The 25,079-nt window shown below is 42.8% G+C and overlaps 1 protein-coding gene across 2 annotated transcripts; it reads right to left on the reverse strand.

The window, feature by feature from the left end:
* Nucleotides 1-5,316: 5,316 nt before the first annotated feature.
* Nucleotides 5,317-23,864, reverse strand: map2k7 (mitogen-activated protein kinase kinase 7). 2 transcript variants are annotated; one of them, XM_061729245.1, is made up of 12 exons: nucleotides 23,709-23,864; nucleotides 20,292-20,339; nucleotides 16,547-16,691; nucleotides 15,030-15,096; nucleotides 13,182-13,295; nucleotides 12,973-13,092; nucleotides 9,399-9,506; nucleotides 9,141-9,320; nucleotides 8,189-8,269; nucleotides 7,808-7,950; nucleotides 6,783-6,828; nucleotides 5,317-6,700 (listed from the first exon to the last, which is right to left on the reverse strand). In XM_061729245.1, exons 1-12 carry the CDS (start codon nucleotides 23,830-23,832, stop codon nucleotides 6,557-6,559), a joined length of 1,320 nt encoding a protein of 439 aa, XP_061585229.1. In that variant the 5' UTR covers nucleotides 23,833-23,864; the 3' UTR covers nucleotides 5,317-6,556. The 2 variants fall into 2 exon arrangements, with proteins under 2 accessions (XP_061585229.1, XP_061585314.1); XM_061729330.1 differs by lacking the exon at nucleotides 20,292-20,339.
* Nucleotides 23,865-25,079: the final 1,215 nt, after the last annotated feature.

Below are 25,079 nucleotides of genomic sequence, written 5' to 3' on the forward strand. Positions count from 1 at the left end.
TGAAATGAGACTTTGGGGGGGGGGTAAACAAAAACGTGAGGAGGGACCGGGCCAGGAACCCGGTCCAGGAACCCGGGCCAGGAACCCGGGCCAGGAACCCGGGGCCAGGAACCCGGGCCAGGAACCCGGTCCAGGAACCCGGTGCAGGAACCCGGGCCAGGAACCCGGGCCAGGAACCCGGGCCGGGAACCCGGTCCAGGAACCCGGGCCAGGAACCCGGGCCAGGAACCCGGGCCAGGAACCCGGGGCCAGGAAGCCGGGCCAGGAACCCGGGCCAGGAACCCGGGCCACTCTGAACGGTGACTTGTTCTCAACCCTCCGGACAGGAAGTGGCTCGCTGACCTTAACCGCCAAAATAAAATCATAAAGTGTTCCGTAATTTCTGCTAAAAACCAGCCGGGAACCAAACGGTAAAAGCTTCGACTGCAGGATGACGCGAGCAGTTTGTTTGTTTGTTTGTTGTCGTCTGGGCCTTCAGAGAGGGTAAACAATAATAATCAATAAACAATACAATTGATCGGTGACAGTCACAGTAAAGCAAAACGGTGCTGGTTTCTGTTTCTGTCCTCGAGTCCCGTTTACCTCCACGGAGAAATAAAAACACAATAAAACAAATAAAAACAACAAAAAACCCAAACACCCCTCCCCCCAACCAGAAAAAAAACAACAAAAAAACATACAAATGACCAATAAATAAATATCAGTGAAAAAATACACTGCTGAATCATTTTCTCGCTCTGTGTCACAGATTTATATGATTGATAAAATAAAATATAAAATGCCGTGACTTTAAGAAAATAAGGAAAACGCTGAATATTCTCGTCTCTGCTCAAAAATCTGCAACACAAATAAAATAAAATAAAATAAAACCCATCACAAGTGCAACTTCAGTCACAACAGTCTCAGCATGAAGGAAATAAAACACCAGCTCACGTCTACAGCATCAAACACCAGAAGTAAAATAAAAAGAGGGGAAACGAGAATAAAACACACAATTAATGACCCATAAAAGGGGTGACAAGAAATCAATCGATCACGTTACCGATGACCAACAGGAAACAGAATATATTAACAGAATACTACGAGACTTTCAGGTGAAGGTCGTTGCCACGGAGACAACGGACCTCGAGTTTGTCCGTCTGTCACTTATTTCTTTGTTCAATTTGGTGTCATCATTGCCCTGAATAACAATAAAACTATATTCATAGTAATATAATAATAAAAAAGCAAAACAACGGACCAAATTCAAAGCTAATAATAATAATAATAATAATAATAATAATTATGATCAAAGACTTTTGGTAGACACGCACTCACAGCTGAAGACGACACACACACACACACACACACACACGCACGCACACACACACGGCACGTGAACAAGGGCTAATAAAGATACAGCTCCTCCTCTTCCTCCTCTTCATCACCAGCGAGTGACGGGTCCAAAGTGAAAGAGTATATTGCAAAAAACTTGAAAAGAGAACTTAAAAAAAGCAAAGTGTCTTTTCCTAAGTACACGACAGTTCAACATGTTTCTCAAAAAACAAAAAACAGAAAAAATAAAACACACGTGTAAAAATCATAAATAAAGGATAAAGTTTGTGCATCCCCCGTCCCAACCAGCCGACTTTTTCAACGACGACGAAAGAAGAGAAAAGAAAAACGATGGCAGTTACAGCGGTGACATCAACATGCAACTGATATACTTTACAGCATTTTATCTCCCCAAGACTACGACCCCAGCGCGACCCCAGCGTGACCCCGCCCCCCTCCCCCCAGTACAATCCTTAAATATCTGCCAGCTCATTCAACGCACTCCTGTTGCTCTGGCCGGCGTCAGCAGCGCGGTGCGCGCGGCGCCGGAGCGAGCTGGTGTGGGTTGAATGACTGCATAGTGAAAATAATATTTGGTTTACTTACAGATGGGTTCAACACACACACACACACGTACACACACACATGCACACACACGCACGTAGTGCCAAGGCAACGGCACAGGTCTGGACTAGCTGTTTATACACGCCGCTGGCGTTGCACCCCGCAAGCTAATATACACATGAAGCCACTACTGGCGGCGCCGGCGTCGGTGGAGACTTTATACATTTGGTGAAGGGTGAGATGGATGATCGGAGGTTCCTGCTGGACCCGGTCGGTCGGGTCCAGAGGTCTCGGCGCTCAGACGCCACGATGGACCGAGTTTGACAGCGAAGGGTGTGGGGAGAGAGGGCGCCGGCGAGGACGCCTCGGGCCGTACGGCAGCACCAGAACCGGGTCTAGGTACAACGGGGAGGCCGAGGAGGCCCGGACGCTGCAGGGGGAAAGAACGGGTCCAGGTCTGGTGTCGTACGTCAGAACCAGGTGGAGGAGTGGGCCAAGGGGGCGGGCCGGCGCTGCTTCCCGTCTGCTCAGGACCCAAACAATCTGACTAAACAGGTTTGATCAGGTTTTATGAGATCGGATAAGAGCTCAGATGACTCGCCATCGAGGAACGATTAGCATCACGTCATTCTTGATCAAACGAGATCAAGGATGAGCAGATCAAACCCTAACGGACCAGGACTCTTTATCCTAAGTGTAATTCCTTATTTTAGCATCTTTCTAGGGGAACCCTGCTGGTCTTCCTGCTGCTCTTTCCTCCCAAACACCAAAGACTAATTTAAAAGTCAAGATGAGAACTGACAGGTTTTTCTAGTAACGCTGAGGATCTATTAACGGATTAAATGCAGATCAAAGTCGGGGGTTCGGCCACGAGTCAAAGGCACGTTTGAAGGCTGAGTGCAGCAGGAACAGAAGAGACGCTGTAGTATAAAAAGATTTAAATGTTTCTGGCTTCACCTCCCAGGTGACGGTTGGTGAGGTCACATGGGTCCGGGGCTCGTCAAGCCTCGTTTTCATAAGGAGCCACTAGAGGTGGTCCAGACTGCTACTCTCATACTTATTTGTTCCAACCTCCATCAAACTCCTGAACAAGGCTCCATGAGGCCAAAGGACTACAATCATTTATTTTTTATCTTGTATTTTATGATGGTGATTTTTAGCATTTTCAATTAGTGTGTGGGTTTCGTAATTGTTGCTGAAATGGTGAATTATTGTTTTGTTTCTGTTTGGGGTGGTTCTGGTTGTGTTTGGGTCGGTTAATAATGGCCATTCTATATATAATCCCCATATCTTCAAAATGTTCGTGCGCTAGGATCAAAGTTTGTGTAAAAATACGCACATTTTCCCATTAGTTTTTTTTTTTTAAATCCCAACCTTTGCGTAGAAGGTGGCGTGCGCATCTTTCAAGCCTGTTTTGTGCGCACGGAAGTTTTATAAATGAGGCCCATGCTCTCTTTTACAGATCAGCGGACTCTTACTTTGAAAGTCTTCAGGAAATACGCGGCTGTGGACTGTTGGAGGGTAAAAGATCAGAACTCTGATGTGCATTCCCTCTATTAATACGGACCTGAGACCCGTTTGAGGGTGGGGTTCCCTGCAGCCGGTAACCGGCGGTGTGAGACCGGGCCGAGGCGAGTCACCGAGCAGCCGGGCGAGCAGACGGGCGGGCGAGCCCCCGCCCCGCCCTGTTGTATGAAACGGCAGCACCAGCCCCCTCTGCAGGGTATGACACGTAGTCGGCACTGCTTTAATGCAGCACCCTCCCACACACACACACACACTCACTAACACACACACACACACACTAGCTAGAGATATATTCACGTATAACTGAGCGTCATCTTTTACAACGTCACAAACCGTAGTCATAGCAACGACAATGCTCTCGTTCTCTGGTCGAGTCGTGGTCACCTTTGGTGTGAACGGTGGTGAAGCTGGCGGGCGACGGCGGACAGACGGAGGGACGGAGGGCTCTGGGACGGACGGACGACCCCCCCCCCCCCGGTGTTGTAGTGTGGTGCAGCGGTGACCTCAGGTTAGTCCCCCCCCCCCCCACTAACCACCTCTCACTTGCTTTGCCCTCCTCACACCTGCTCCTCTGTATTTGGTAACGCCTAGAGACATTTGCATTATTTCATTTATTTGGCTTGAAAGAACAAGAGTAAAGTTTTTTTTGTCCTTTGGGGAAAAAAGAGGCGACAGCAGCGTCTAAAGCAATAAAAGTAGCAGCAGCAGATCTGTAAATAAATAAAACACTCGCTAACTCGCTAACTGAGATCAGAATTGGTACGTTGGTGCAACACCGTAAAAGCTTTTTACAGGAACCAGCGAGTTTCGTGGAGCCTCGTCCTCTAAACGCCCCCCGTCAACCAACTCCCGTCTGACTTCTCTTAATCCTCCAATCCCACTTTCTTTACTCTCGAATCACCTTCCCACCTCGCCCCGCTTCCCCTCTCGTGTCCTCGTAACTTCCCAGTTTCATCTTTGACCCCATCCTGACAACTTCCCCGTTTCCCTCCCTCACGATTCAAGCTCCTCTCCCGCCGGCTTCGTTAGCGCTCCCCGGTTCTGCGTGTCCGGCCATGAAGCGCTCGCTTTCATCTCAGAGAGGCGTCAAACTCATTTTACCCGCCTTTAAAAACTACGAATCAACAGGTTATGTTTATTTACAGCAGAAACGGAGCTCTTGCCACATTTTTCAGCGGTTTGCAACGGGAACAGGCGGCAAAGGCTGTAACGTGAGCCGCGATAAACGGTCGAGATTTCACGTGGCATTTTGGAGGACATGACGGCAATAGCAGACTAGTTATCTCGTCATAAAAATAATCAAACATTAGTTAATTCTTAAATAATAATCAGGTGAATCAGTCGGGAATATAATTACTTTCACTTCAGTTTCTTTAAGCATTAATGGTAGGGTAAGTGATTTCTGGATGATGCTGCTGATATTTTATATTTTAGCTCCTCCCCCTGTCAGTGATTGGTTGGAACCATGTTTGTTATGGACTGGGGGGGTGTGTTGGTTTCTTTTGAGCTCCCAGGTAAAATAATTTGACGCCTCTCTCTCTCTCTCTCTCTCTCTCTCTCTCGCCGAGACGTCCTAACGTCTTCTCTGGGCTCCGACACCAGCCTTTGGTCCGGCGCCGCTACACTACGATCCGCTACGTCCCGCTAGCCGGCTGAGGCCGACAGAGCGGTCACGGAGAGGAAGAGGTAGACTGAAAGAGTGGAGTGAAGAAAATGCTCCGCAGCTAATTAAAACTCTACCTCTTTGCCTCGTTATTGTTCTACTTCACCTCCGAATCTTAGAAACGCATCGTTTGAGAGGACGACTCCTCTCCTCTTCATCCTCCCCTCCCAGGAAGAGCTGGAGCTCTGCAGACCCGTCGTTACCACCTTCCTCACCCTTCTCTCATCCTCTCAGCATCCCTCCATCCCTTTAAAAACGCTCCGTAGTTCAACTCCAAATACACAATAAAAGCCACCGTCGAGTCTAGAAAGCTAAACATCTACACTAATTTTTTTGTATTTTTGTTTTTTCCCAATTACAAAAACAGCTAAATACAACGATGATATCTTTAACACGTTTCACTGCAGGATTAATGCGGATGACGATCCAGGACCGAACGGAGCGGTTGGATCACCCGAGCCAATGAGAAGGCTGGAACAGCCGGTGGGCGTGTCCAACGGCAGAAACACCTGAAGGATCTGAATCCCACCTGACGCGGCCGTCGTCGTGGCAACGCACGCTCGAGAGCGACTACTCTGCCGACCGCTCCGACCGTTTGGATCGACGCCGCGAACGAGACACCCAGGTGTTAATGTCAAAGTTAGTACGCGAGTGAAGTAGTGATGCACCGATTGTTCGGTAACCGAAATTGTTCGGGCCGAAAATGGCAAAAAAAAACACATTCGGTGGAATAAGTGGAGGAAAAAACTAACAATTAATAACGGCGTTGTAATATAAGGAAATAGACTGGCCGTTCCTGTAACGTTTGCGCACCACAAACATAAATAGAATTTTACCTAACATTCACCAGGAGGTGGAACCAAAACAACATAATGCCGGGAAATTAAAAAATGTTCAGTTTTTTATGTTCAATAAATATTTTCTACCTTGTAATTTTGTAAAAGATTTTTTTCTTTGAAAAGCATGCCTAAATCAAATGTATTTGATTTATGCAATGGTGAAAAAATTGGCAAAATAAATGAAAAACTGCGAAGAACCATGTTCGGTATTGTTCGGTATTCGGCCAAGTGTTTATATTATTTTCGGTTTCGGCCACAAATTTTCATTTCGGTGCATCACTAGAGTGAAGCGTGGCGAGCGCCGCGGCTTGTATGACGCTAACTAGAGCCCCCCCCACCCGTGTCTGCCGGTCCAAACTCAGCAGACTCCTAAATAAACCCGCCTCCGACACCCGTCCATCCATCCATCCGTCCGTCTGTCTGTCCGTCGCTCCGTCTGTCCGTCTAGAGTCTTCCACCGAGTCTCTCCTCCGTCAGCTCTGCGGGTTCAGGAGGAACCGGCCGGGCGGGTCTGGCCCCGGGCGCCGCCGCTGGCGTCTAGACTAGTGCAGGTGTAGTCTGGGGTCGGCGAAGCTAAAGCTGCTCTAGTCTGGCGGCGGCGGGCTGACGGTGGGCCGGTCGGGCCGACGGCGGGCCGCTGGTTGCTAGGCTACCTGCTGAACAGCGAGTGCAGCATGTGCTGGTGGCTGTAACACTGGCTGCTGCGAGGCGACTCGGTGCGGTCCATCACCGCCTGGAACCAGCCGGCCACGTCCACCTCCAGAACCTCGTAGCGGCGGATGAAACTGTGCTCCTGGAAAACAAAAACAACAGCCAGTTTAGTTAAAACTCTTTAAAACCGGGACGAGACCGGATCATCGGAGCCGGGATCTTACCAGCAGCTGGTGGTATTTTGGCCGTTTTCTGTGATCCTTTGTGAGGCTGCACAAACAAACACGGTTAAAACTCAATATTCAAAAAACAAATTAAGAAACACCTTGGAATATATGTACAGGACTGTCTCAGAAAATTAGAACATTGTGATAAAGTTCTTTATTTTCTGTAATGCGATTACAAAAACAAAAATGTCATACATTCTGGATTCATTACAAATCAACTGAAATATTGCAAGCCTTTTATTATTTTAATATTGCTGATTATGGTTTACAGTTTAAGATTAAGATTCCCAGAATATTCTAATTTTTTGAGATAGGATATTTGAGTTTTCTTAAGCTGTAAGCCATGATCAGCAATATTAAAATAAAAAAAGGCTTGCAATATTTCAGTTGATTTGTAATGAATCCAGAATGTATGACATTTTTGCATTACAGAAAATAAATATTTTTGATCAGATTTTCATGGCCTAGATGATATTTTACTGTATATTGGAATGTTTCATGTATGTTTTTTTTTTGCTTTAAGATAATGATTTACATGTACGGTAAAGTTTAATGTAGGTTTGTCGTGTTATTTTGTTTTCTTTCTTTAATTCTTGTTTTTAACTGTATGTTTTGTAATTCTGTATTTGACCCGGTCTTTGTACGTTTTGACCGTATAGAAACGTAATTCTTGCCATTTTAAGAATGAGATGAACCTGCTGTATCTACTGCCCTTACTTTTTAACAACTTGTGCTTTTTATTATTTTACCTCTTTTCTTATCATTTTATTTGTTATTTACTGTAAAATTGTGTCTTGCCGCTTTTAATGTTGATGTAAAGCACTTTGAATTACCTTGTGTTGAATTGTGCTGTACAAATAAACTTGCCTTGCCTTAAATGTATTGTTTTTTTAATGTGGACCTCAGTAAGGCTAGCTGTGTTTAAGGGCATAGCTAATGGGAATCCTCCCAAATAAACAAATAAACAAAGCGCCTGCAGGGTTAAGGTGCGCGTGACGGGCTCAGCGTGAGACGGGACTCACCAGTCTTTGACGAAGGACTGGAAGTCGAGGGAGAAACCCATGCTGAGCGGCAGCAGAGGAGGATCCTCCTGCAGCACTTTGGTCAGAACCTCAAAGTCCGTCTTGCAGTTCTTGTAGGGGAACTGTCCTGTGGCGAGTTCCACCTGGGACACGGGGACGACATCCACGTCAACAACAGCCCCGTAGAATCAACCAACATGTTTAACAATAACCACAATTACCAACAAACTAACCAGAGCAGAGCTCCAACTCTGCTGCTGTGTATAAACTGTTTTAGTTTAGTTTAATTCAGTTAAGGATCCTCACTGCTGCGAGGACATGCTGAGATCTCTGATTGAGACGTCTCAGCGTCAACGTAAAGGTCAGTGATGGACGGTTTACCAGAGAGATGCCGAGGCTCCACACGTCGGCTCGGATGTCGTAGTCAGGCTTGGTGGGATCCGGAGGGTCGATCCTCTCAGGCTGCAAGAAGGTAAAACACAAGAATCAAGAAGGTAAAACACAAGAATCAAGAAGGTAAACACAAGAATCGAGAAGGTAAAACACAAGAATCAAGAAGGTAAACACAAGAATCAGTCCTGAGACACTAGAGGGGTTCCACCTGCAGGTCCAGATGAGGTTAACCTGGTTTAGTTTAACCTGGTTTAGTTTAACCTGGTTCCTGTGTTCTAGTTTAACCTGGTTCTAGTTTAACCTGGTTTAGTTTAACCTGGTCCTAGTTTAATCTGGTTCTAGTTTAACCTGGTTCTAGTTTAACCTGGTTTAGTTTAACCTGGTTCCTGTGTTATAGTTTAACCCGGTTTCCGTAATCTAGTCTAACCGGGTTTCCAGGACCCTAGTTTAAAACTGTTTTCCGTACCCTAGTATAACCTGTTTTAGTTTAACCCGGTTTCCGTAACCTAGTCTAGACCGGTTTCTGTAATCTAGTCTAACCTGGTTTCCGTACCCTAGTTTAAGATGGCTTAGTTTAACCCGGTTTCCGTAATCTAGTCTAACCCGGTTTCTGTAATCTAGTTTAACCTGGTTTCCGTACCCTAGTTAGCCTTGCCCTCATGGTTCCTGCTTTTCCTTTTTCTAATGACCTAAAACATTGAACACAGAAGCCTCTGAAACTAACTCAATGACATCGACGAAAGTATAATTTTCTATCACATTAAGACTAAAAGAAGCTAAAATCACAGTCCCACCAGGTTTGAGTGTCAAACAAGTATAGAAAGAGGATGAATCTCCAAATAAAATTAAATCTGAACTGGGTTTGAACTGAACTCAAACCAAGTATATCCAGCGCCAGAGCGACATGCAGAGTCCCGGTGCATGATGGGAGTTTGCTCACCGCCATGTAGGCAGCACAGCCGGCGCTGCGGGTCTTAGCCTTGGAGTCCACGAGGCGCCCGCTGATGCCGAAGTCGCACAGCTTGATCTGACCTTTATCGTCGAGGAGGATGTTGGAGGGTTTGACGTCTCGGTGGATGACGCCGTGCTTCTCTTTCAGGTACAGCAAGGCCTTCACTATCTGAGGAGCGCAGCAACAATGTCAGAACCAAAACACTCGGGTCCAGACCGACGGTTCCCCCGCGTCGCTTCAACTCACCGCCACCGTCATCTTTCCCAGGATCCGTTCGGGGATGGGGCCCTGGATTCTCTTCTTCAGCTTCTCCGCACACGTTCCCATCAGCTCCATCGCGATGAATACGTCCGTCTGAGTAGACGCAGACACACAGTCAGATTTACATTCAGCAAGTTGACTAAGACTTCAGGAGTTAGTTGTAAGGCTGGGGATCGATTCAAATGTCAAGAATCGATTCGATTCTGATTCTTAAGATTCAGAATCGATTATCAAGATTTAATTCGATCCGATTCAGATATTGATTTGGGTTAGTGTTATTAAAACTGTTTTTTGAGCTGTTGCATGAATTATATGACTGTAGTATGCAAATGTAACCCCAAGACAGTATATAAAGTAATGAAATATAGACAATTTATGCAATTATAACTGAAAACTTTAATGTTTTCATACCTTTAAACATATTTAAAGGCAAAAACATGGCACGAGTTATTCTCGTGTCCAACAAAATATTTCTTTTTTGGGCATAAACAAAAAAAATACCAAAAGTTGTAATGATGAAAAAAAATCCATCTTTAGACTTACAAATTGATTTTTGAATTAATATGAGAATCGATTTAGAATCGGAAAATCGATTTTTTCAAATCAGGCCTAGTTAGTAGGACTCTCTTGGGCTTTCCAGGGCTCAGGGGAAAGCTTGTGAAATGAAGCCCAGAACAACAACAGAAGACCTTCAAAAGACGTTGGCTGAAACCACGAACAGAGAATCCTTGTCACTGCCAATAACTGCTCCAAAACCACCACAAAAACACCAGATTACAGTTTGCAGCTGCACATGAAGACAGAGATCTTAGTTTTGGGAGACATGTCCTGTAGTCTGACGAGACTGAAACTGATCAGTCATAATGATCATGTTAGTGTCAGAGTCTGTCTGTCTGATATCTACAGCTCCCGTTGTCTCAGCAGGGCCAGGAACATCTTAAAAGGACAACACCCACCCCGGTTTCCATTTCTTTGACCTGTTCCCTCTGGCAGGAGCTTCAGGTCCATACGGACCAGAACAAACAGACCCAGGGACAGATTCTTCCCCAAACATGTGAACTTTCTGAACTAATCTGCATTAATACAACTGCACTGCCATATCTGCACTGACCACTGAACCACCATAAGCTACCTCGTACTGTGCAATATTCTTTCATACATTCATTTTATAGGGTACATATATTTATATTGTCTGTTTCTTGTTTTGTTTTTACATAGCCTTTTACATGTGTGCACTTTTATGGAGTCGCTGCTTAATCTCATTATACTATAATGACAATAAAGGCTTTCTATTCTTCTATTCTAAAAGGCGGGGAACTTCCAAGCATCTGAATACCATCATCACACAACATCAGTGCTGGTCAGACTGTCATGCTGGTGCTAGAACTTTTTTATTTTTTCTTCCCCTCACCCAATAGTTCCTTTATACAGGAACGCTACGTCTAAAAAGACACGGTCATGCGTCAAGCTTCCTCAGTGCTGAGTCCTGCAAAGAGCTGGATCTTCTAACTGCATTGTGCACTGTGTTCTGCAAACAGTATCCCCGCTTCTTCACTTCCTGTGTCAATAACGTTGGTCGCTTAGCAACAATGCTGAGAACGGCCAATGAGCTTCAGCAACAGCTCAAGAACGGGAGCCTTTGATCAATCGTTCATTACAGTTCTCAGATATAATGCCGGCTTATAAGAATCTTTTTACGCAGAAGAAAAAAGAGCGACAACAACTGCCCATAACTACTTTTTTCATTCGGAAAAACACACCTGCACCGCAGGTTTTAGAGGAAAAAGACGCTACAGATCGAGTCAGGATGCAGCGGCATCAGAAGAGCAGTGCAATACCTGCCAGTCACAATTTGTCTTGTGGGGCTGATCTCTGCAATTTGAAGCCTTGTATAATAATTGTGAAAAAAAATAAAAGTTGCTACTTCACGGATTTCACTTATCACGGGTTCTTTTCGGAAGGTAACTCCCGCGAAAAACCAGGGATTACTGTAGTGAAATAACGTCCCAAGACATCAGTTAAGTTAAAGGTTGTTGTGAATCGCTTTACAAAAGAGCAATTAAAATATTTGACAAAAAACCTATTTCGTATCACCACTGTCACATACTCCAGAAACATAGGTTCCTTAGTTTTGAGAACTTCACCAAATTTAAATATGACTGTGCAATATATAAAATACTAAAAGGGTTGGCACCACCTCCCCTGTCAGACTATGTCAAACAAAATGAAAATAGCAGCTATACGACCAGGGCCACCACAAGAGGGGACTGTATAATCCCGTTCAGGCGCACATCATGTGGGCAGGCTGTACTCTCGGTTGCAGGTAGTCGCATATGGAATACTACGCCCTCTGTGATCCTAGACTGTAACACATATGGGACATTCAAAACTAACTTAAAAAAAGGGATAATAAGTAACCAAACTTGTAACCACAGTTGATATGCAATGTATGGTCTTTTTTTTTTTTTTTTCTCTTCTCTCTCAGGATTAGTTTCTACCTGTCATTATTACTAACTACTTCACATTATAACTGACAACCACAACTAGTCACACCTACAACAATAACTAAGTACCGGCCTTTGCATTGCTGCAACCTCAAACTTCATCTACACACCCCATACAGGCCCCTACAAACATTATTCTTTGTTTATTTATTTATTTTTTCCCCTCTTCCCTATGACTAATTTCTATCTATCATAATTTCGTAGTTATGACTGCCTGGTTCCTCCTCCACTGCTTATCAATTAATTAGCTTACAAAATAACAACCACAACTAGTCACAATTATAACAATAATTAAGCACCGGACTCTGCATTGCTGCAATCTCAAACCTCATCTACACACCCCGTACAGTCCCCCCTCCCCTCCCCCCCCCCTTTTTTTTTCCCCAACTTATTTTATTTTGCATGTACCATACTCATGTACTGACAGCACTGTAACATTCAACTATTTAACTATTTATTACTATTTATCATGTTTTACAACAGATACAACATAGCACTACAGCACTTTAGTTCACAAACCATCCATTTTCCCAGCACAGGTTTTATCGTCATTTTTATTGTGAATGCATATGCCATGTTATGTGTGTTATATTGTTGACTTTTTGTGATTATTATTATTATTGTTGTTGTTATTATGACTTTTGCTGATTACATCTGGCAGGGGGACTACCGATGTAAATCAGCCTATGGCTGCAATCTGGGTGCATCTACATTTTATTTTTTTATTAAAAGAAAATGTTGCCTGATGTACACTGTCCCTACCAAAATAAATACATTGAAATTGAATGGGTCTTCAAAATGTCCTAGTGAACCTCCAAACTAGCTATAAACTGGCTTTAAGACAACAAGGTTTGCGGTCACCAAAAAGAAATGAGCTTTCCTGTCTCAACTTTACTATCGGAGAGGGATGAAAAAAGAAAATAAAAAAGTCATTTGTTCTCCTGAACTGCATGTAAAGCTGATATCACATTGTGTCATGTTGAGATGTACAAGGCTGAATTCACCACAAACGAGTAAAAAAACCAAACACTTCAGAAGCATTTGGGGAAACCCACATTGGTGACGATGGCGCCGTAGCACTGGATGATGTAGGGACAGTCGTGACTCTTCAGAACCACATCCAGGTCCATCAGGATCCTCTTGTTCTCGTCCTTGTTTCCTGTACGACGCATTTGCTGCAGGCACAAAAACACGAAACGGAAACCCCGGTTGGTTCACGATAACAGACGCGCACAAGATGATGTTGCGCAGGAGAGATCCGTACCTTAACGGCGATGACGTGGCCCGTCTTCTTGAAGCGCACTTTGAAGACTTGTCCACAAGTGCCGCTCCCGATCTCTCCCTCGCTGATCAGGTCCGTCACCTCCGCCGGGTATCGCTGTGGACGCACAAGAAGCCAAGAAAACAAGACGTCAGTTCTCCGTTTTTGCTCATTCAAACTGGACCTCAGAGACGGAGGAGCGAACAGACCAACTAAACACGGCTGTGCTTTCACAATGTTTTCAACATTATTTGGTTTAGCAACAGTTTCTGCGCTCTCTTATTTTAAATCTGTGAAAACGGAGGTTTAAATTAATGTAAAATAAACTTGAGAACATTTTTCCTGAATCCTGAGGTGTGAACACTTTAATCCCAGTCAGATGTGGACCAGATCTACCAGACCAAGACCTCCACACACAGACGGTCTTGATTAGGCCCGTGTTGAAAAAAAAAAATCGATTCTTATATTAATTCCTAAAAATCAATTCGTATGTCTAAAGATCAAATTTTTTTTCATCATTACATTACAACTTTTGGTTGTAATGTAATGTTTATGCCCAAAAAAAGAATGTATGAAAACAGAGTTTTCAGTTATAATTGCATAAACTGTTTATATTTCATTACTTTATATACCGTCTTGGGGTTACATTTGCATAAAATGCTAAAAAACAAATTCTCAAAAATTAAAACCGATTTCATCCGTTTCTGTTTCCTCCCTGGATCTGTTTGGTAATTCTGCCCCACGATGTTTCTGAAAGCAGTTCTATCAGCATTCTGGGAGCTGATTGGTCCTTACAGCATCATTAGCTGCCAATACTTGCCGTTTAATCTCAATATAATACTTACTAGTATTAATATGTTGCAGAACTACAGTCATATAATTCATGCAACAGCTCAAAAAACAATTTTAATAACACTAACCCAAATCAATATCGGAATCGAATAAATTCTTGACGTTTGAATCGATACCCAGCCCTAGTCTCGATCCAACTCCACCATGAACTCAGGCCCAGTTTTCCCGGTGAGGACGCAGACGGAACCAAAACAGAACCACAAACCTGGAATCGCACTATTTGGGTAACCAAATTAATAATAAACGTGCTAAATCACTACACTTCCTTGATATCAGCCAGTCACAGGTAAACAGCATCGTGGACAGCTGCTGCCACCACCTGGTGGACATGAGAACTGCACAAATGATCCGTCCACAACTGTTTTTCCTGGATGAACGTTTCCAACAAGAATATTGGTAAACTATGTTTAGAGAATCACTCCGGAGGAAACCCAACATGTGATGAAACAGGCAGATAATCCACAACACTGGATCCTGATCCTGATCCTGATCCGACACGCTTGTATCAGACGTGTCAGACAGGATCTCGTCTGTTTTTAATGGGATGCATTAGGGTCACTTTTTATCCGTTTGAAAACAAACCAAACCTGGAGGAAACCACGTTACCACATCTAAATACACACCTTTAAACCCACTAAGTGACTTGGACCAGAACAAACAAACCAATACGTTAAAGAGCCCTAAAAACTAATTCAGGATTTCAATTTCTAATTAGGAGTTCTGTTCAGAAAGAAAAAGTTTGTTTATCTACACTTGAGGTTCCTTTTATTTCCATTTAGAGCACAAAACTGTTAGAAAATGTGTCACTTTTTGAAAACAAAACAAATAATCTTCTTTTTAACAGCCACAACAATAATCTTAAGAAACTGGCGTAGAAATCATAAATAAACACTTCCTCATGTGAGGTTGTTTTTTTAAAGATCAGTTATGAGTCACGATTCTGCATCGTAAAGAGAGACGACTCAGGAAAAAGACTGGCGTGTCTCAGCTTTGTCTCACCTGTCCATCGATCTTCAGGTAACCCGTCTGTTTCATGATCTCCTGAAGTTTCTGGTCAATCTCCGCGCTGTGGGAACACAACACGAATAAATGAGACATCAGTGTCCAGAAATGTTGTTTCGATCAGAAATGCCCAAATCCAGATGCTTCTCTAGGAATCGTCCACCAGTGTTTGTGTTTCTAAACTCTTTAAACACACATAAAAAGGATGGATCCCTTTTACCTGTTTAATCCCATCTATATACACATTTCCTACCGATGTGTTTACGTTCTTCCCATAAAAGCAGAGTACAGTAATCCCTCGCTATAGCACAGTTCACCTTTCACGTCTCGCTGTTTCATGGATTTGCATTGTGTTCTCTGTCATTCTGATTGGCTAATCAGTCTCCCCACTTCTTCACTTCCTGTGTCAATACCGTTACGGTTTAATATGTACATGTACGTAAAACAGCTGCAAATTTAAGTTTGCAAATTTTCTCCAAAACCCATAATGTCGACAAAAACTGAAGCCTTGTATGATAATTGTAAAAAAAATAAAAGGTTGCTACGGGTTCTTTTTGGAACGTAACCCCTGACAAAAACGAGGGATAACTGTATTCAGAAACAGCGTTTCTATCTGGCACATTATTACTCTTGGTACATTATTATTATAATAATACAGGAGTGTCTCAGAAAATTTGAATATTGTGATTTTCTGTAATGCAATTACAAAAACAAAAATGTCATACATTCTGGATTCATTACAAATCAACTGAAATATTGCAAGCCTTTTATTATTTTAATATTGCTGATCATGGTTTACAGCTTAAGAAAACTCAAATATTCTATCTCAAAAAATTTGAATATTCTGGGAATCTTAATCCTAAACTGTAAACCATGATCAGCAATAATAAAATAATAAAAGGCTTGCAATATTTCAGTTGATTTGTAATGAATCCAGAATGTATGACATTTTTTTTTTTTTTTTTTTTTTTTTAAATTGCATTACAGAAAATAAAGAACTTTATCACAATATTCAAATTTTCTGAGACAGTCCTGTACATGTACGTAAAACAGTTTGCCAAATTTAAGTTTGCAAATTTTCCCTCAAAACCCATAATGTCGACAAATATTCTGCACTGATTCTCCTGATCAATTTAGTATCGGAAAATCGATTTTTTTTCAACACAGGGCTAATTCAGAAACAGCGATTCTATCTGGTACATTATTATTATATTTATCGTGTGCAATACCATTCATTCAGCATAATTACACTGTACTCATTCATACATATCCTACCTGTTTTTGCACTGTATTTATAATATTTCATACTGCACTATTTTTCTTCTTCTGTATATATTTTTCAATCATATATTTTTTTACTTTTTTTTATCATTTTCCTCGTATGTGTATGAATGTGTGTGTTGTGTTTACTGCTGCTGCTCAATGTGAATTTCCCCCGAGGGATGAATAAATGAATATTTGATCTAATCTAATAATAAGGTTTCCCTCGTGTGGATGTGAGTGGGGGTCCGTACTTCTCCAGGCTCTTCTGCAGGCCGTAGGGCGTGGTGGGCAGCGTGAGGGTGTGCCGGGGCCGGCTGGGGTACGGGTGGTGCTGAGGCGAGCTCTCCGACGATGACGAGCGGCTGCCTCCGTCGTTGGCCAGCGGCAGCTGGAGCGCTGCGAGAAACGACATGTTAGAGACGCCGGAGGGCGGAGGAGTGGTGTGTGTGTGTGTGTGTGTGTCACACACTCAGCCAGTGTGTTATTTTAGTGCTTTCAAGTTGCTGCCCACAAGAAAAGAGGCTGATAACATGCCGCTGACTGTTATTCACAACTCTGATCTCACAGAGGCCGACATTTTGTCCGACTGTCCAGGATCAGCTTCGTATAAGTCGGATCTTATGACTTTTGATTCTTTAACTGACTTAATTTGGTTTTTTAAGTCCAAACGTGAGCTCGCCCATGGCGTTGTTAAAGTTTCCCTGTTAAAGTGAAGCTAAGAGATGAGCCATGCAGCGCTACCGACGGCCAGAAATCACCCCCCCACCCCTAATCAACGTTATGGAGGTTCGGCTCGGATCTGACTGGTGCTGGAATCAAAACAGAAGATGCAACGTGTCCAAGTCCTGCAGGAGGAACAACTGAACCCGTACTGGAGTTAAAGCTGCTGCACGTGCGAGTAGAGTTGTTTCTGTCAGCCTGTTTCAACTGTTTTAGTCTAGTCTTTGGGTCAAGCTATCATTTTAGTTTTTATTAATTTTAGTCACGTTCATTCTCCTTTTAGTCGTGTCAAAGTCTTAGCATTTTAGTCTAGTTTTAGTGAAAGATTGTATTTAGCCAAACCCATTTTACAATTCAAACAAGATCTTATTATTATATTATTGTTACCTTATAGACTCAAGAATACATTCATTCCAGATACAGAAGACTCTAATTTGAGTTTACAACATATTTATTTTTCCGTATTTCTCCTCGTCTTTTTCTTTTTCAACGACACATTGAGTTTTCTTTTCCACGTCTATGTAGGAAAGTGTATCCAAAGATGGATCTTTTTCTTCTTCTCCAGCCCCAGAGCAGATCCCTGCGTTTCTCTATGTAACTTTGTTTTTAATTGACGTTAACTAGAGCTCTGCGTTAACGGCATCAGCCTCTAACTCTGCAGCTGCATCTTCTGGATCTGATTCCCCGCTGTAGCGACTGGGATTGAGGACTAACGTCACCCAGCAGAACTAAACCAGAGAAACTACTGAAAACATGGACATTAAACCAGAGAAACTACTGAAAACATGGACATTAAACCAGAGAAACTACTGAAAACATGGACATTAAACCAGAGAAACTACTGAAAACATGGACATTAAACCAGAGAAACTACTGAAAACATGGACATTAAGGATCTTTGGTAGAACGTTTTGTCTGAGTTTTTATTTTGTAATCTACATTTTAGTCTCATTTTTATTCCTCTACAATATTGCATTATATATTTAATTATCGTTATCGTCACATGACCAGCATTTTCGTTACGTCTCGTTTTCCTCAGGTGATAAAGGTTCGTCGCCGACGATATTTAGTCAAAATTTTCGTTGACGAAAGCAACTTTACATACGAGCAAGCACCACGGCAGTATTTAAAAAGATAAGTTAAAGAATTTTAGGGAAAACTAAATCTGAAGTAGTGTTAGTAAACGCTCTCACAGCTATGAGCTCTCTCACCGTGGACACTACGACTCGATTTATCATCTGCTTTTAAAGCGTTTGCTACCACTTTGCAAATAATTCATGAGTCCTGCAGCCGTTATCATCATAATAAATATTGCTTTTGTAGGACGGGGCGGATAACGACCCCTCCGGGGGGGCGTTTGTGCCCCGGAGCCACCTGGATGGGTCAGCCTGTAAGGGCAGAATCGGTTAATGGAAGGGAGGAGGGGGTTAGTGTGGAGGAGGAAGAAAGACCCGAGCGGTCTTTGGCACAGATTGCACGTCCATAGCTCCGGCGGGCTCCAGACAGACCGAGGAGAAAGGGAGGGGGTGCACTAAAACACAGATACTAGCAGGATACCAGCAGGATACGAGCAGGCACTGCTGTCCCGCCTCCTGCTCACACAGTGCCACTGCAAAAAGAGAGGGGGGGTGGCAGGAGATGAGAAACGACATCAAACACTCCAGAGAGAGAGAGAGAGGAGGGAGGAAACTCTGCCAGAGCCGCATAGCACAGCCGAAGCTGGAAGTCAGACGGTCGGTCGGTCGGACTGGGACAGGAAGGAGAGTCTTCAGTCGGCACATGGACGAGGCAGTGAGAGGAAGAGAGGCCGGGGGGGGGGGTTGGCAGCCCCAGCCCCCCCCCCGCGCTGCAGACGGACCAGTGAGGATGCTGGATTAGAGTCCGTGTCAAACAAAAAACACAACCCATTCCATGGCGTCGTGCAGAAAAAGCCACATGCACCGTGATTCTCCGCCTCCAGCGAGACACAGGTTAATGGTCCTACAGGCATCCACAAGCACACCGAGCACGTCAACGCACACCGAGGACGTCAACGCACACCAACACGGCCCTGCCACTGGCACAGACACACGAGGACAGGGGGGGGGGTGAAAGATGGAGGGTGCTAGGAGGTTAGAGGAGGCTAACATGAGAGCGAGGACCGGCTTCATCAACACGGTTCATAATCATGTCTACCTCATACTGCTGCACCTTTCACTTTTTTTAAATTGTATATATGTTAATAAGAGCTGTCATTTGTCTATAGAGGGAATGCGCATGACGTCACAGATGCGACTTCACAGCAGGTTTCGCCCACTGAGTGTCAGCGTAAACTTTCAGTTTGAGCAACTGGAAAACATCTAAAATGGGAAAGAGCTGTTGTGCGATCGACTGTACTCGTAGATTTAGCAAGAAATCGGAGTTATCGTTTTACAGACTGCCGAAAAATAAGCTTAAGAGAGAGAAATGGATCGCTGCAATTCACAGAAACAACTGGATTCCAGACACCGAAACGTGGATTTGTGGTTCCCATTTTGTATCAGGTAATGTTGGATTTTTGGGTAGCTAACGTTAAACCGTCAAATCATAAAGTTCGGTGTCCTCATCACTTTAATTTCGCCAACAAATCCTGCCTTGAAGTCGGACCAAGCGTCACGACTTTTGTCTGCCTTCAAGCTTTGCTTCGTGTATTTCCCCGGTGTAGAAATTAAGTACATATAAATATCAGGATACTGGATTCGTGGCAAAATATTAATGTTCATGGACCACTGGTTGTTGAACAAGAAAACTTCACACAATTAAAAAGGGGACAAATTTTGTATTTAGTATTAGTATTTTGTGACGTAATAACAGACAACGGACAATAAACGTCAACTACGACGCGGGTGTGGCTGCTACGCAGAAGCATTAACACTCTTTATTTGTCCGTATTAAAGTTTGCAGGTTAGACTGACGGATTTAAACGTCTACCTGTGTGGCTACATGTCGGTCTGTGAAATTAGAGACTTTTTAATTGAAGATTATTCCAACATTTAAACAAATAAATAGAGAAATTATACTGTTTGTAAGTATTGTATACAAATTTGTTAAGATATGCATGAGGAAACGTACGTTGTTGGAAACGTTTAGACTCTACAGAGGCGAGAGAAGGCTAAACTTACGTTTTTCTGTGTTAGGTTTGTTGTGAAATGAAGAGAGGAAATGAAGGAGAGGTGAGGATGGAAGAGGAGACGTGGGACAGGAGGGTTAGGGTGCTGGGGGGGGCAGTGGCAGAGGGAGTGATGGGCTGAATGATACCTGCACGCTGGGAGGGGGCTGGAGCAGGACTGAGCTGGATCACGATGACTAGACAGAGGAAAGAAAATATATACACACACACGCACATTACTGCACTGTTGCACTGGCACCGTCACGCATGTGCACACGCACAAATACACAACAGAAACACAACCTTACAACTTTGCAACTTCTTTCTCTTCATGCACAAATAAAACAATATCTTTCCATTTAAACACAAATTAAACATTTGTATTTTGTTGTACCACCTGGATTGGAGGGGGGTGTAAGCATGTATGGTGTCGTATAGAGGGAATGCGCATGACGTCACAGCGGGTTTCGCCCACTGAGTGGCAGAAAGACTGAATGGCAGCGTAAACTTTCAGTTTGAGGAACTGGAAAACATCTAAAATGGGATAGAGCTGTTGTGTGATCGACTGAGTTATCGTTTTACAGACTGCCAAAAAATACGTTAAGCTTAAGAGAGACAAATGGATCGCTGCAATTCGCAGAAACAACTGGATCCAGACACCGAAAACATGGATTTTTGGTTGCCATTTTGTAACAGTTGGATTTTTGGGTAGCTAACGTTAAACGATCAAATCATAAAGTTCGGTGTCCTCATCACTTTAATTTCTCCAACAAATCCTGCCTTGAAGTCGGACCAAGCGTCAAGACTTTTGTATGCCTTCAAGCTTTGCTTTGTGTATTTCCCCGGCGTAGAAATTAAGTACATATAAATATCAGGAAACTGGATTGGTGGCCAAATATTAATGTCCATGGACCACTGGTTCTTGGTAACTGTACCAAATATTAATGTCCATGGACCACTGGTTCTTGGGGTAACTGTACGGGTCACTGTCAAGTCCAACTGCCTTTAATTTAAGTCCATAATCAGCTGTTATTCCGTCTTTTCCACTAGTTGCAGCCACTTACTTACTGCCACTCAGTGCCAGTAAGGGGGCGAAGGTCCAGTGGGAATGTGACGTCAATGCAGACCCTCTATTTCTTTCTCTTCATGCACAAATAAAAACAATGTTTATTTTTCCATTTAAAAACAAATTCAATATTTGTATTTCGTTGTACCAACTGAGTTGGGGGGGTGTAACCATATATGGTGTCGTATAGTCTTTAGAGTTCCCTGCCAGGGGACTGCAGATAAATAAATTAGCCTGAGGCTGAATCTGGTACCAGTGGCACCAAGTGGAAACATTTATGTTTGAAATTGTACATGTAAATTAAGTTAAATAACGTTTTTTGGCCAAGTACAGAGCTGCCATAGTTTAACAAAATCAGATGATGGCTTTTCACCACTTTCCTGCCTGGTACTTTAAATATAAATATAATATACACGTCAAGGAACCCTTGCTATTTCCACTGTGCTTCGATCCGATTCAGATGTTTGCACTGCTGTCGAGTTTCGATCTGCATTTACACTTTACCATGTTTACCTGAAGTCCAGTGGAAGGTTGTGATTCAAACAACTTGAACATTAGTTCAGATTTTTATGATTTTACTGCCATTTTACTACACGTCCTTCTTCATGTGTGCATTAGTTTATGCGGTCGAGCCGTGGAAGGCTTTTAAAACAAAAGCTGAATAAGTACACAAATGAAGACAGGTTTTTTTACCACACAACTCTGAACTTTAGAGGCTTGTCGGCCGGCGAGTTTTGCACCGATCCATTTGTAAACTGCACACGTGACAGTAGAGATTTGTAAATCCTGAACTACAGACCAAACCAGGATACCATGCAGGGCATTCATTCTCCATCTCCTCCAAATAATGCCGTCTTACTTCAGTTACAGTAAACTAAGTTATTACCGGTATGCAACTATTTTTCTTCCGTATTTCCCCATGTTTTTGCTTTTTTATGATTAATCTTCTCTTAACCCGTTTCCATTGCTACCAACATAGCCTGTTGTAATCAAAGACTGATACTATTTTCTACGATTACCGTAAATGGTGGAAAAAATATTTTCTCTGAATTAATACGGTCTCATGGCAACTATGTGATCTGTATCATTATCATCCGGATCCAACTGCTGTATTCCAAGTCTTTGAGCTTTGGTCTGAGATTTCTTTTAGGATCAACTGTTAGTGCAGTATTTTATGATAGGTCTAGGAACCCTCTTGAAAAATACAGAAATCTGCCTTTTTCTACAACAATCAAGACAAACTAACAGTAAATATTTCGCCTCACAGCTATATTACAGAACAGATACCATTAGTTAGATCAAATATGGTTCTATAACACTTTTAAAAAGCTCTCTGTTGCATTATTAAGATAATATAATACTATATTACTGCCTAATATTGCCTCCATAGCTCCACGGCCCCTGGAACCCGTTAGTGGCTGCTGTCGACAGAAAATTAGTATTTAACCCGGACCTGTTACTGATGAACCGATCTTTAATCGATCTTTAACCGCTCTTTAATCGATCTTTAACAGATCTTTAACCGGTCTTTAACAGATCTTTATTCGCTCTTTAACAGATCTTTATTCGCTCTTTAACAGATCTTTATTCGCTCTTTAACAGATCTTTAACCGCTCTTTATTCGATCTTTGACCGCTGTTTATTCGATCTTTGACCGATTTTTTATCGATCTTTGACAGATCTTTAACAGATCTTTATTTGACCTTTAACAGATCTTTAATCGATCTTTGACAGATCTTTAACCGATCTTTGACAGATCTTTAACCGATCTTTAACAGATCTTTATTCGATCTTTGACCGATTTTTTATCGATCTTTGACCGATTTTTTATCGATCTTTGACAGATCTTTATTCAACCTTTAACAGATCTTTATTCAACCTTTAACAGATCTTTAATCGATCTTTGACAGATCTTTAACCGATCTTTGACCGCTCTTTATTCGATCTTTGACAGATCTTTATTCGGTATTTAACAGATCTTTAACCAATATTTATTCGCTCTTTAACAGTTCTTTGACAGATCTTTAATTGATCTTTGACAGATCTTTAATAATCATTAATCGATGATTAATCAATATTTAATGATCATTAATGGCACCACCTTAAGTCGTCTCTTCCCCCACCTGTAAGGTTTAAAACCCGGATTTAATCGGAACTTTGCGGGTCCAGATGACCAACCCGCCTCTGGTTCTCCAGAACCGTTAATAATATTTTATTAAAGAACATTTTCAGCTGGGCCCGTTAGCCGTTAGCCTGTTAGCTCCGGACCGGGACGTGTTTCAGGTTAAAACCCTGACGGAACCGCCCCGACACCGAGCCGGGTTCTGTCAGACCCGGCCCGGGTTGCTGGTTCCGCCCCCCGGTCCCGGGGCCTGGTGGAGGATCTGGGGGCAGAACCGAGCCCGTGTTTGTTTACGTAGCTAGCCTGTTAGCCGCTAGCTGACGGTCCCGGTCCCGGTTCTCTGGTTCCGGTACCGGTCCCGGTCCCGGGGCTACTCACTGGGCCGGGGGCGGGACCGCTGCGGGCTCATGTCGATGCTGAGGTTGATCTTCCTCCGGGCCTCCTCGTTCTCCTGCTTCAGCCGCTCCTCGATGCGCGACAGCCTCTGCTCCAGCGACGACATCTTGTAGCGGCGGCGCGGACACGGGGGCGCGCAGGGAGCGGGGGCGCGCAGGGAGGCGCGCTCCCGCGGAGGAGGAGGAGGGAGCGCGCCTCCCTCAAACCGGGGGACTTCAGAAATCCTTTCTTTTTTTCCTCGTTTTTCCCTTTTTTTCTTCCTTTTTCTTCTTTTTTGCTCTTTTTTCTTTTTTTCCTTTTTTCTTCTTTTTATCCTTTTTTTCTTCTTTTTTCATTTTATTCCCCTTTTTCTCTTTTTTTTCTTTTTTCTTTTTTTCTTCATTTTTCTCTTTTTTCTTCCTTTTTTCTTTTTTTTTCTTTTTTCCTTTTTTTCTTCCTTTTATCCTTTTTTCTTATTTTTCTCTTTTTTCCTTTTTTTCCTTTTTTCTCTTTGAAAAAGTCGAAATTTCGAGAAAAAAGTCGAAATGTCGAGATTAATGTTGAAGTATAATCTCAAGAAAAAAGTCGAAATGTCGAGATAAAAGTTGAAATGTCGAGATTAAAAGGAACGGAAAAAGGAAGAAAAAAAGGATAAAAAGAAAAAAAGAAGAAAAAAAGAGAAAAAAGGAAAAAGAAGAAAAAAGGGAAAAAAAGAGAAAAAAGTAAAAAAAGAAAAAGAGAAGAAAAAAGGAAAAAAAAAGAAAAAAAAGGTCAAACATTTTTGAAAAAGCTCCAGGTTCTAAAGCTCTAGAACCGCATTTAAAAGAAAAAGCCAAAAAAGGAGTTAAAAAAAAAGATGATGCAGATTCCTGATGGGAACTCTTATTTTGAAGGACTTGAATATGTGTATGTATATGTATGTATGTAAAACAGAAGTTTTAGTTATTGGTCCTGAAGGCCAGAGAGAGAAACTTTTACCAAAACTACAAGATTTTAAACCTTCGCAATGTGTAAAGAACCTGGGTGTTATTTTTGACTCTGAGCTCACTTTTATTCCACACATAAAGAATATTACGAAGATAGGTTTTTACCATCTTAAGAATATAGCCAGAGTCCGCCCATTTCTCTCTCAGGCCAGCACGGAGGTGCTGATGCATGCTTTTATCTCTAGTCGTTTAGATTATTGTAATGCCTTGCTCTCTGGTCTTCCTAAAAAGAGTATTAAGAACCTACAATTATTACAGAATTCAGCGGCTCGCGTGCTGACGAGGACCAGAGGGCGGGAGCACATTACACCTGTTTTAAAATCGCTGCATTGGCTCCCCGTCCGCTTCAGGATTGATTTTAAGGTTCTTTTACTGGTTTTTAAGTGTC

The sequence above is a fragment of the Cololabis saira genome, chromosome 1 (assembly GCF_033807715.1).
Source record: "Cololabis saira isolate AMF1-May2022 chromosome 1, fColSai1.1, whole genome shotgun sequence".
Classification (NCBI taxonomy): domain Eukaryota; kingdom Metazoa; phylum Chordata; class Actinopteri; order Beloniformes; family Belonidae; genus Cololabis; species Cololabis saira.

What these genes read in the sequence shown, in the direction of transcription:
- map2k7 (XM_061729245.1), bottom strand. Translation starts at nt 23,832, where the DNA reads ATGTCGTCGCTGGAGCAGAGGCTGTCGCGCATCGAGGAGCGGCTGAAG. An exon ending in TGGGAAAGATGACGGTGGCG is followed by an intron (nt 9,321 to 9,398) that starts GTGAGTTGAAGC and finishes TGCGCTCCTCAG; the next exon opens with ATAGTGAAGGCCTTGCTGTA. An exon ending in CAAAATACCACCAGCTGCTG is followed by an intron (nt 6,701 to 6,782) that starts GTAAGATCCCGG and finishes TTTGTTTTCCAG; the next exon opens with GAGCACAGTTTCATCCGCCG.